Source organism: Phyllopteryx taeniolatus, chromosome 17 (genome assembly GCF_024500385.1).
Source record: "Phyllopteryx taeniolatus isolate TA_2022b chromosome 17, UOR_Ptae_1.2, whole genome shotgun sequence".
In the NCBI taxonomy this organism is placed as follows: domain Eukaryota; kingdom Metazoa; phylum Chordata; class Actinopteri; order Syngnathiformes; family Syngnathidae; genus Phyllopteryx; species Phyllopteryx taeniolatus.
Genome location: NC_084518.1, coordinates 15,663,149 through 15,676,109, shown reverse-complemented (window position 1 = coordinate 15,676,109; position 12,961 = coordinate 15,663,149). Strand labels below are relative to the sequence as shown.

Genomic DNA, 12,961 nt, shown 5'->3' with positions numbered 1-12,961 from the left:
TCTCCGTGATTGCTGTTATCCCAAGTGATCAGCCCCCCTCCCCGACTACATAGCCCTCCTCTTCTCACCCTCTGGTTATCACATTTGTAGGCAGCGATGGTGCTTTTGTCTAAAATAATGAAGCTCGCCGTCGCGCCACACACTCATTTGTCTGCGCTAAATGACAATGAAGTGACGACCATGTCTGGATAATTAAAAACGGTGCCGCCTTCGCCACCGGGTGAGATGAGGTGAGACAAAGCAGGGACAAGATATAGAAAATTACAATGGGGAGAAAAAAAGACATTTGCCAGGATTTTTTTAGTTTGTCCCCAGACAGCATCCGAATTCCTAAATCCTGTATCCTAATGAGCAGCGAAGGTAGAATTTTAAGGGCTAAAATTTATAATTTAAAGAAACCGTTAACGTTAGCTTCAGCCACCTGACAAGACAACCATTTTACATTAACTATTAATATTAGCTTTCGCCAGTTTATACAACACACATTTATTTTACATCTACCATTAGCTTTAGCTAGTGAACACAATCAGAGCGCAGCTCCATTTGAAATACACTCTTAGCTTTAACCAGCTTACACCTTCATACAGCTTGTGTTAGCTTTAGCCACTGCTCTATTTTACATACAACATTCGCTTTAGCCAGTTAACATTTTCTTGCATAGATAAAAATTGCTTTAGCCGTCAAAGAGAACGACAGGGAACCTCTTTTATACATATACAGTTAGTGTTAGCATAAGCCAGTTAACACAATGACAGCGCACATCTTACATACAACATTAGTTGGCTTTAGCTCTAGCCATCTAACAACAAGATGACACTTCTTTTTAACAAAACAGACGACACAATGCACACTATTTACATACACCATTAACTTTAGCCAGCTAACACATTTACAGTGTTAGTTTTAGCCAGCTACCCACAATGCATCTCATCTAAATACAACAATAGCTTTAGCCAGCTAACATTCATACACAGCATTAGCTTTAGAATTAACCACCTAACATGACCACAAAGCATCTCTATTTTATTTTATTTTTTTTACATGTGTTTTACACCATTATAGAGCATTATCTTTAGCCATCTAACATAACCAAAGTGCACTCCTATTTTACATACACCGTAAGCGCTAGTCAGTGAACATGTTCATTCATGGGTTAGCTTTAGCTTTGTAAGACGACCACGACCCACCTTTATTTGACATACAGTACATCACATATTTAACTTAAGCCAGCTGGCACGTTCATACACAGCGTTAGCTTTAGTCATCTAACACAATTACAGCACACTTCTGTTTTATATACAGCATAAGCCTTAGCAAGCCAACAAAACTACAACCTAAAATTTGTCTTGTCATTCATCCTCTGCGCATGCCTAACCTTCCAACAGGCTCATAATGTAAAAATAAAAAATCCTCCACAAAGGTAACTGCTGTTGCCATGGTGACAGAGGTGACAAGCGTATCCGGGGTAAGGGGCAACGAGGTCTGCTGCTATCCTGGTAGCAGCAACCATCACAATGCAGACACGCTGATGAGAGGCGACGGCCGCTTAATTACTAAATCATACGCTCGTCTCACACCTATCTCTCACCTGTCTGTCAAAATTTGACACTCACATGCACGCACACACACACACCGGGTCTACTGTAACATGTATTATGGCTATCTTTTGGAAACTGTGTGAAAGGGGCTGTAGAAATATATAGCTATTGTGTGTCAACATGCACACAAACAAAGTAATATCCTGCTTCGCTGGGTCTCTGTGTAAAAAAAAACAGTGGCGAAGATTTGCCGGTTTTTCCTGTTAAAACAATTCTATGGAAAAACTGTGTGTGAAAGGGGCAACAGATTTTGTATGTGAATGCATACACAGGAAAGGCAAGGTCCTGCTCTGCTGGATGTGTGTGTGAAAGACAAGCAAATAAATGGGTTATGTATTCGATGCTAAAATGTTCAAAAAACTGTGTGAAAGAGGCTTCAAATATTGTATGTAAACACGCACAGGGATGAGAATGTCCTGCTTCACTGGGTTCTGTGTTAAAGACAGCAGACAAATGTCTACTCTACTGTTGCCTCGATAAAGTGACAATTGTGTGAAAAACTGTGTGAAAGGGGCTATAAATTATGTATGCAAACGGACACAGACATGGCAATGTCCTGCTTCATTGGGTTCTGTGTGAAACACAAAGTAAATAAATGTTGGCTCTACTTTTTGTAATATGCCAAATCTACAGAAACTCTGAGTGAAAGGGACAATATAGACATTGTGACTGAACTTGTAGACAGAATTGTATGTCCACTTTTGCTGGGTTCTCCTTGAAAGACACAAGCAAATCACTAACGTCTCTTCTGTCACATCTCCGAATTCTATAGCTTTGGTCATGTGTGAACTGGCACAGACACGGCCATGTCCTGCTCACTGGGTTCTGTGCGAAAAACACAAGCGAATAAATTCTACATGTCTGATGAGATAATTTTCCAGAACATTTGTGTAACAGGGGTAATTGACATTGTACCTTCTGCACGTAGATCTTCTCTTCAGGAGGATCTCTGGGACTCTGTGACGTGCCCTCGTCCAAACTTTCATCCACCGTCAGACCCGACACGTCGTCCAGGATGTCCTCTGCGGACACACAAATATAAAAATGTTGTGTTTGTGGCATTATTAAAGCTATTTTTTTTTAGCCATAATTAAGGCCTTCATCTGTTAGTCCCTACTTTTGGTCCCACAGGATATGTCTACCTCGTCATGAGTAAATAACCTCCAGCTGGAGAGTTTACTCCCATCTGTCCTGACATGTGACAGTACCTCATGAATATTAATGAGGGTCCTGCAAGTCATTTATTAAATAAATAAAAAGAGGTGCCCTTGTGCATGGATAAAGAGGACAGGTAAATAATTAGTATTAGCTCACATACCACTTTAAAGAGACCATCTAGAAGGGGGTTTTAATAAGGTCACAAAATTTAACATGTAACTTGTACATGTATAGAAGCATATGAAATATCAAAGCACTAAATATCACAGTTTGGATCTGAACCTAACTTGAAATCCTACTTGAAAAGCTAACCTTATCTATCCTATCAGTAATATTGTTTAGTATTATTTCAAAATGTTTGTACCAATAAAGGTGCTTGCTCCTAATAGATGCCTTTGACAGACATATTTACCTTGGCTCTGTGAGAAGATGTCCGTGGTGGCAGCACCGGGCTCGGCGTCGGACCGTCGGGGCGCCGGGGGCGGGCACAAGGCGGCGGGGTCCAGGCGGGGTAGGGCGCCCACGCTCAGCGTCAGGGCATGGCAGGCGAACGCCACCCGCATGTCATCCATCTGCAGGGCGGCGGCCGGCTTGCCGTTCAGCAGCAGGATCTCGTCACCAGCTCGTACGCCTTTTTTTGGGGGGGTTTGGGGAAGAGGACTCAGTTGGCGTTACCTCAAAATGAACCTTTTGTTTCTGTCGATGCTAAAACGGCTCCTGTCCTGTCCTGACTTGAAACCTCAATTTGAAACCTTAAACCGTGTTTAACGTAGTTTAAAATCCTACCCCTCACTCAAAGCTCTTTGATACGCTAACCTTGCCTTGAAATCTTAATCCTGGTTTGAAACCCTAACTGTGACTTGAAACCATAAATGTCGTTTGGCGACCAACTTAAAACCCTAAGTCAGGGTTATAAACCTTATTTAAAATCCTCATCCTTGCTTAAAACCCTACTTTTAAACCCTAACTTGGTCTTCAAACCCTAATTTGAAACTAATTGAAACACTAACCCAGGCTTGAAACCGACTGTTCATATACGTTCAACAAAGTAAAACCATATCCCCCAACTTGGAACCCTAACCCTGGCTTGAAAGCCTAAACTGAATCCCTTACCCTTGATCGAAACCCGAACCTTGCCTCGAAATCCTACTTTTAAAACAGTCGGTCATGACGTTTGGAAGCACAAAGCACAGGAACACAAACATCTCCTCCAGCCACCTGTACTGCTAATTGACAGCCAATTAGCAGCCAAGAAAGACATGACAGACAGGTCACCTATGCTCACACACACACTTTTGTACACAAATGACATATTTAGCCTAAAGTTATGACCTACTTGTCTGCAATGTGAAATGTCAGCTGTATAGTGGAGCCTTTATCGGACTGAGAGAACTAAAGCCCCCAGGCCCGACTGTGCGGCCGCTCTGTGCGTGTGACTACATTAAGAGAGACGGGGTTGGGGTAACGCCTGCAGTGTTGGCCTGGTTTTCTTACGTGATTTCGTTCCGTCTCCGCACATTCTGCTCAGTGGATCAATGGAACATGCTGGCTGACCCACTAACATTGTGAGCGTGTGTGCGTGTGACACAGCAGGATGCGACGTTAGCGTCATGCTAGGCTAGCTGGAGTGAGAAGGGTCTTGGCACCTTTAGCGGAGGCGAGTCCTCCCGCTTTGACGTCAGTGATGTGAAGCCGCTGCGTGCCGTCCTCGTCCATAACAGACACAGAGAAACCTGGAAATGGGAAACAACAAAGCTGGCTTCAAATCCTAATTTGAAACCTTAACCCCGGCTTGAAACCTTAAACCAGGCGCAAAATCCCAACTTGAAAAGCCATGGCTTGAAACCTTAAACCTGGCTTAAACCCCTAAACCTGATTTGAAAACATAATTTATAACCGTAATTTGAACCCATAACCTTTATTTGAAACGCTAAACTAGGCTTGGAACCCTACTTACCTTTACCCAGACTTGAAGCACTAATTTAAACTAAACCAGCCTTGAAAAATGACTGAACTACTGAAACCCTTTTTTGAGACTAACCTTTGTTTTACATCCTAACCCAGGCTTAAAACACTACTTTCAAACCCTATTCCAGGCTCGAAACCTGACGTTAAAACCCTAAACATTGTTTAAAACCCTGACCAAGGCTTGAATCCCCAATTTGAAAATGGAACCCTTACTTGAAGCCCTAATTTGAAACCCTAAATTCTAACTTCATACCCTATCCCCAACTTAAAATCCTAACACAGTCTTAGATCCCTCATTTGAAACCATAACACAGCCTTAAAACCATAATCATTGCTAAGAACCTTACACTGAACCTCTATTGTCACATTTAAAATGCAACAGTAATGTAACTTTTGACCATCCAATCATTCTTTCATCCATTTCCTTGCTCAGAATGCGTGTGAAACTACCACAGAGGCATGCAGTCCATTAGGCTCCACGTGGCAGCCGAAACGGAGCGATTAGATCCGCTTGATACAACCAGCGCTCACTAATGAGCACTGTCACAAAACCAATTCAGCACGCCCCGTCGTCGCAGTTTTGAAACAAGTCTTTTGCGTCAAGGCGGCCTACCGTAGCCCAGCGTGCATGACTCGTCTCGGTCGAACTGGATCAGCCTGGTGGTCTTGGTACAGATCTCAATCTCCTGGTACAGCTGAAAACAACAACAAAAAACAACGGTGTGACGGTCATCGCACTTGAGATTTATGTTTTATTCATCATCCTTAACAAAGCAACTGTGCATCAAAGGTCACGAGGTCAGGGTGTGTGTGTGTGCGTCCGTATGTCAAGATGTGAAATGAGAATGTGATAAGCGTGGATGTTGATCATAGAGGATGAAGAGAACTCCAGGTGAAGGTCGCTATGTGGTCATAGGGCTTCAACAACTGCACTGAATAATATGGATGCTCACGTTGTTCTGCTGTCAGATAACAAACTCAACAAGCTCGTTTGCATAATTTATCACACACAGTACGCATTAATTTTGATGAGGGAGCTGTCTCAGATCCATTTAACCAAGATATAAGTGTCTAAAGGTGTTAAATGTGACGTTGGAATGTTAATGTTTACACTAATGACAAATGAGAAATCTGGATCAGATATGGATTGAATTTGGATTTACAGGCTTTTGGCCCTGCTTTCACATTATCTAAATCAAATAATGTTTGACAGTGGTATTTTGAAAATGTTTAAATATTCAGCAAATAGCCCATAAATGTTTTTAAAAATAATGATCACCATCACACAACATCACATTTTCAACTAGATGATTATTGTTAAAGAGCTAATAGCAGGCTACTTGGATATTTAAAAAAAATCCAATATGAAGTAACGGGATGTAAAAATCAAGATTGCATCAATAAAACACACTTTAAATGACCTGATGACATTTAACCAAGATATCAGCATCTAAGCGTCTTAAAGAGGACTATATACAGTATCACTGGTTACACTGATGACAAATGCCAAATCTGAATCAGATGTGGAGTATAATTTTTTTGTCATCATTTTTATATGCTAAGTGTGGATTTTCACCATAATGTAATGGAAAGATTTATGAAAGAATGCCTAACCATCATAAGGGTTTCTATTTAAATATTTAAATAACTAAGTCAGTGATAGAGTACCATTTTAATAACTCACCACATCGTACACGTCCTCGTCAGGTTTGGGCACGTAGAGGAGTGTGCGGTCAGCCACCGCCACCTTCAAGCGCAGGTAGTGACCGGAGGGATCCAGTTTGTTTTTCTGCAGGAGAACAACAACATTGAAAAACTTCTGAAGTAACATGCATGGATCCTAAAACTTTTGGATTCTTATGATCACCTTGCAGACGGCGCTTAGAACCTCCAGTGACGTGTCGCCGGGCTGCACCACGGCCAGGACTGGCTGGTCGCCGGGCAGGCACACCCAGGAGGGGGCCAGGCTCTCTGGGAGCCATACGTCAGTGTCCAGGGCCAACTGGGGAAGACTTTTTACTGAGCTCTCCTGGTCCTTCTGAAAACAGGCCAATGAATATATACATGTATTTTTGTTGATTAACTCATTCACTGCCATGGATTTTTACATTTGTTTATACTCGAAGATAAAGATTAAAGGGTGAATCTCGGCTTGTAACAACGATTATGAGGTAGAGAAATGCCGACACGGAAGTTGGACAAGTTTAGGCATCTCATACTCAAACAGAGTATGTGTATGTATGGTATAAAATGAGTTATGTGATGCAGTAGGTAGCAGAAAGTGTGTGGCGTGATCGTGAGAAACGATGAGACACTTCATGGAGTGATTGGCAAACACCATGTAAAAAAAGCCACACTCGAGCCAATCTCGAGCCATTCGGTGAGTCAGCGTCGTTCACGGCGCATTTCTTAGTTGTATAGCTGCAAATAAATTACTATTTTGCTATCAAAAGCCCTCTCTCAGTCTTGCTTTCATTGTTTTAGAGTTTCACAAAAGCAAAAAATCTTTTTTTTTCACAAAAAGCTTGTTTTCTCCACTTTGGTCAGAAACTGGTGTTTTTGCTAGAACCATCCCATGTTCTACTGCTGACTACCAAAGAATGGAAAAAGCTAGAAACAAACTATTTTTTCTGGTAGTTTTGGTGCTGACTGTATATAGTAACCGAAAGCAATATTCTATGGGTAATGAATGATTAGTCAAAAATCGCTCAGTGAATGAGTTAATGTCTAAATTGCTGGCAACAAAAGTGAGTGAAAAAAGACTAGCTCCAATTAGCTATTTTGCCTCCACTCTCATGTCACCTTTTAGTGTTACACGTTCTCAGGTGTGAATGGGGAGCAGGTGTGTTAAAAGTTTGTGTTACTGCGCTACGTAGAAGATGGCCTAGGTTATAAGAAGACTGCCAACACCCTGAAACTGAGCTGCAATATGGTGGCGAAGACCAAGCAGTGGTTTAACAGGACAACTTCCTCTAGACACTCTATAGTAATACAGTCATTTATAAGATATACTAGATAATAATAATCTCACCGAAGAGCCAATGGAAGCTGCTGGTGGTCTCAAGCTTCTGGAAGTCTAATTACAAAATCTCATTTGTGATCCCCTTGAGCTCCCCAAGTGGCTTTAAGCCTGCATGTGTGTGTGTGTGAGTGAGTGCAGCCGATCTGGCAGCCCTATCCGCATCAACAGGACCTCACACATGCAAATCTTTCTGATCATATTACGTGACAGCTTCCACCACCTTATTTTCTCTTCCCTTTTCCCTTTGCTAATACATGTTTTTCAACAGCCGAAGGGGTCCGCATCGGGGAATCCCCCCTGGTCCTTGACTCCCCCTAACGCAGCTCAGCACCATCTGGCAAGATTGCAAGATGCTTCCGCCGTCAGCAGGATTTGCCAAAAAAAACGTGAAAAAGCCGTCAGCTGTGACCATTTGGACTACTGTAGCATTGGTGTGTTACAGTACTACGCCCTAACCGGCCTGAAAAGACAGCAAGTCTGCCAGTTTTTGTCCTCGCGTGTTGGCAGAGTTTGGTGGTGAACTCAAAGTTGGATGGCTCGCCATAAAACACGAAACTCTTAACAAGCTAGCTCCTCAAGGTCTTGAAAATGCATCCCCTTAACAGTTTTAATTAGCACCATGGAATTTGTGAGTATACCCGCTAAAAAGTCTCAGGAAACTATGTTCTCAAACGCACAGAAATTCAGACATTTTGCTTTAAAGTGACCATTGTCACTTTAATGCTCATTTTGGCCATTCCCAGGGGTCTTAACTCAACCTAAAATTAAAGTGAAGATAGTCCCTCAGTGGGATTATCAGGCAGACAAAGTCCGGTTGACAGCCTCCGAAACCCGTCAACTTTGGCTCGCCCCGAGCAAAGGAGAAGAAGAGACGAGAAAGTGTCAAAGAGGGATGAGGATGTGATGTTTGACAGGCTGAAAAGATGGCTGCGAATAGAAATAATTGCATTACGTGTGGATCAGACGCCGGGTGGTTAGCGAGAGAGTTAATCCGGCAGATAGCGTCAAGCGAAAGACAGAACCTCAGAGGAATGCTCATGGATGTGGAAGGGTTCAGCCAAGGTTCCCAAAATATGACACAATAAAAAGAGAAAAAAAAGAAATCACAAAAGGGATCTGAGTGAAAGAAGGTGGAAAACTGCAGCATGTTGCTGCTTACGGCCTCGGGGCAGAGGAGAAGCTTGTGACCCATTAAACAAACAGAAACACTCATCAGACGCTAAGTGAGGAAAAAGAAAAGTCTTTTTTGGGAACAAAAACCAGCGTTCTCTCAAACCAATGGCAACGTAACAAAACAAGAAGTAGCAACCTACCAAAATAAAAGCCGTACTAGCACTAAACAAGTCACACAATATCCAAATCAAAGTCTTTTTGTTAACAAAAAGCTGCTCTATATGCTGGCTGATCGTTCTATCAAGTCAACGGCAATTAAACAAAGAAAGGAAATAGCAACGTTCAATAGCAGTAAGCCACAGCCACAAAATATCCAAATCAAAGCCCTTTGTTTACAAAAAGCTCCCAGTTGCAAGTCCCATCAAACCAAAATCAATGGAATAAAAACAGGAAGTAGCAAACCTATCACAATAAAAGCCCCAAACCAGATACAGAATATCCAAATCAGTCCATTGTTCACAAAAAAACTCAACTTCTGTATGACTGTACATTAGTGAGATGAATTTGCGTTTGACAAAGTATAGAAAAAATCAAATAAAATCTCACAGATTTGTCGCTGGCCGAGTCTTCACACGTTGGTTCCGTGGGCGCTTTAGCCAGCTCGACACCGTCAACGAACACCTGTTAAGATACGTGATTCACGATGAGCGCACTGAAAACTAGGATGCACGATGCAGGGAGGTTTTGTACGTGTTTGTCAGTGTACTTGGCTGATGGTTGGGTGCTGCGCCTTGGACTTCCTGCGGGAGGCGGTGTCGAGGCCCCACAGAGACGAGAAGCGACTGCGGCGTTTGCTGAAGGTGCGAGAAGGCGTGGCGTGGCTACGCCGCTTCACGCCTATTTCCGTGCGCGCAGACACCTGTGAGACCGCATAAGTACATTTCATAAATTCAAATTTGACACAATTATCGGTGTGTACAAGTTAACACATTATGTTTATTATCGTGAAGAAAATTATAGAAAATAGAAAATAAAATTAGAAAAAAAAGTCCCCAAGAAACTTTATAAACATCCAAAAAGCTACTATTTTATAATTAGTATATGGTGCCCGTAACACTAAGAACAAAAATAGTTACTATTATAAAGAAAACTATATACTTCAAAGCGGCACGGTGGCCGACTGGTTAGAGCGTCAGCCTCACAGTTCTGAGGACCGGGATTCAATCCCCGGCCCCGCCTGTGTGGAGTTTGCATGTTCTCCCCGTGCCTGCGTGGGTTTTCTCCGGGCACTCCGGTTTCCTCCCACATCCCAAAAACATGCATTAATTGGAGACTCTAAATTGCCCGTAGGCATGACTGTGAGTGCGAATGGTTGTTTATTTCTATGTGCCCTGCGATTGGCTGGCAACCAGTTCAGGGTGTACCCCGCCTCCTGCCCGATGACAGCTGGGATAGGTTCCAGCACACCCGCGACCCTAGTGAGGAGAAGCGGCTCAGAAGATGGATGGATATACTTCAAAGATATATTTGGACTGTGAATGTAAATACATTTACATAAATATCTTCTATAAAAAAATATTTTTATCATTACTCACACTGTTATTGTTATTAAGGAAAAATATACACTCCTAAAGAAATGTTTTGATTGGAAATTAAACTTAACTGGAAAATTTGTATAAAAAATATTATTATTGTTATTATTATTTCTACAAGAACATATAAAAAAACTATTGTAAAAAAATAGTATGTATAATATAAAAAATATATATATTATGTAATACTAAAAACAAAAACTACAATAAAATATGTATTCAACTATAAAAATAAAATATAGTGTAAAAGATTTAAATATATATGTATAAAAATGTAAAATTGAAATATTATGAGAGAAATAAAAATAGTCTGTAAAAATATACAGTTTTAAAAATTCTGTATACAAATATAAAAAATATATGGTATCTGTACAAATGCTAGAAATATTGCTCTTTTACAGATTTATACATGGTATTGCACTCAGAGATGAATATTTTGAATAACTACGGTGATATATGTATACTAAAAGATTACTGCACCAAAAAAAATGCATTATAAAAATCTATTGTCAACATTAATATGTAAAGCGACAATAAAGATTTAACTCATTCACTGCCATTGACTGCTGTTGAATTCAGATATCCATGTTAACATGGAGGACTGGCACTGTTAAAGACTTCATAATAACGTCTGCAAATAAAATGGATGGTTGAAAAAAATCAATTGTGTGTTGATGTCTGACAGTGTGAGACAGCAGGGAGGAGAGAGGGGGCGAAAGGGGGGTGTGAAGAAGATAAGGAGACAAAGGAAGTCATGGGGAAAGGATGGCGGGAGGGAGGAAAAGACGGAGGTTAGAGAGAGAGGGGGAGAGAGTTAAGCCTGTTTTGTGGGAAAGCGCCTCAGGGACAGTTCATATTGATCTGCCAATCAACACCATCAACTCTGATGTATATATGTGTGTGTGTTTGTGTATGTGCAAGTTCTTTGTTTCCTGGACAGGACTCTCCGCTTCCTGGAAAACTCGCAGCTTTGACGTCAATTGTTGACTCCGTCTTTGCCGTCTTGGCGAGGTTACAACCATACAACTGCGGTTTTAGCAAAGAGGAGAAATTGCATCGACGCACAAAGTCTTCTGACTATGGCATAAAAATAGTCTGTAATCTGACTTTGTGATTACAAACATAGTTTACAGATACTTGGGAAAAGGGTCCCTTCAAAATAACTTTAATGAGCTACATGCTGCTTAAACCAACTACATGCTACATGCTGCTTAAACCAACTCTAAAGATTATTATTATCTGACGTTTGTGGCAGGCTGCTCTGGTAAATTTCTATTTTTTAGGGATTCCAAACATACAATTGTTTACAGTAACTTGGAACATGGCGTATGCGAACACCCTTGCCTACTTAGCCACATGCTGCTTCACCAAGTCATTACTATGCGATCCAATGTAGCAGCGTTTTTGGTTGTATTTAATTTTCCTTGTGATAACAGACGTGCAATTGCCTACAAACGGGACTAACCTTGCGTAATGAGCGACATGCTGCTTCACCAAGTAATAATCTGATCACGTGTAGCAGCCTGTTATTGTAAATTTCCATTCTCTCACAATGACAAACATACTGTACAATTGAGTCATTTCTTTGTGTCTCGAAGTGGTACCAGCGCGTGAAAGGAGGACACGGAGAAGATCCCCAGGCGTCCCATGGCCAGCTTGGTGGGCCGTGAGGCAAAGCCCAGGAGGCGCTTGGGGTTGGGGGGCTCGCCTCCCTGCAGGCTGGCTAGGTAGCAGCGGCAGCGGAACAGGTCCATGTGGAAACGCTCCAGATTCTGCTCCCATAAGAAGATCTGAATGGACAAAAGGCCAGATCAGTTTTGAGGCGAGAAAAGAACATTCCGCCTTGCTCGAGAAGTGAGACGTGGGAGTGATGATGATGATGATGATGATGACGTAGCCCCCGACTGTGCGGTGCATCACAATCTGGGCCGTGGGAGGTGAAGCACATATAATAACAATAACAATAATAAATAAATAAATAAAGTACAGAATGTACTGTAGTTGTCTTTTATTGATGTTATTTCACAAGGCTAAAGCCACATTTTCAAGCAATGGGCGGTGCTCTATAAGACCTAACTGTCAGGCTATTTTAGCCAATCAGACGCCTGCAGAAAGTTGTTTCGGGAAAATACACATTAACAACAATGGGTCAAGGGAGAAATATTTGTATGGTATTAAGGATTTTTAAATTCAAACAAAATCGAATGCAATAATTAAAAAAACTATATAATACTAAAACAAAATAAACAAACAAAAAAAACTATCATTAAAACTAAAAGTAAATGTACATTTTTTAAATTAAAACAAAATATATTAAATGCCATTCAACAAATTTAAATTAAGCCCAAAAATGAATTAAATGAAACAAAATAAAACAGTAATTATAAATAAAATACTAATAATGAATTAAAAATAAATTAAATTAATAAAAGATATTAAAATGCAATAAAATACATGTAAATAAAACATAATAAAAATATTATAATTAAATACAATTGTAATAAAATAAT

The 12,961-nt window shown here is 40.9% G+C and overlaps 1 protein-coding gene across 4 annotated transcripts in view; it reads right to left on the bottom strand.

Annotated features, from left to right (window-relative positions):
- Nucleotides 1-12,961, bottom strand: part of LOC133467396 (rho guanine nucleotide exchange factor TIAM1-like) — a 57,521-nt gene that overhangs the window by 15,845 nt on the left and 28,715 nt on the right. For 3 of the 4 annotated variants that reach the window (XM_061752230.1, XM_061752232.1, XM_061752231.1), the window contains exons 10-18: nt 12,056-12,241; nt 9,626-9,778; nt 9,466-9,540; nt 6,592-6,762; nt 6,409-6,513; nt 5,338-5,419; nt 4,403-4,489; nt 3,169-3,387; nt 2,514-2,620 (exon numbers count right to left, since the gene is read on the bottom strand). In XM_061752230.1, coding sequence (XP_061608214.1) covers nt 2,514-2,620; nt 3,169-3,387; nt 4,403-4,489; nt 5,338-5,419; nt 6,409-6,513; nt 6,592-6,762; nt 9,466-9,540; nt 9,626-9,778; nt 12,056-12,241 — 1,185 coding nt within the window. The remainder of the gene's footprint in view (nt 1-2,513; nt 2,621-3,168; nt 3,388-4,402; nt 4,490-5,337; nt 5,420-6,408; nt 6,514-6,591; nt 6,763-9,465; nt 9,541-9,625; nt 9,779-12,055; nt 12,242-12,961) is intronic. The other variant, XM_061752233.1, reaches the window with a different exon arrangement.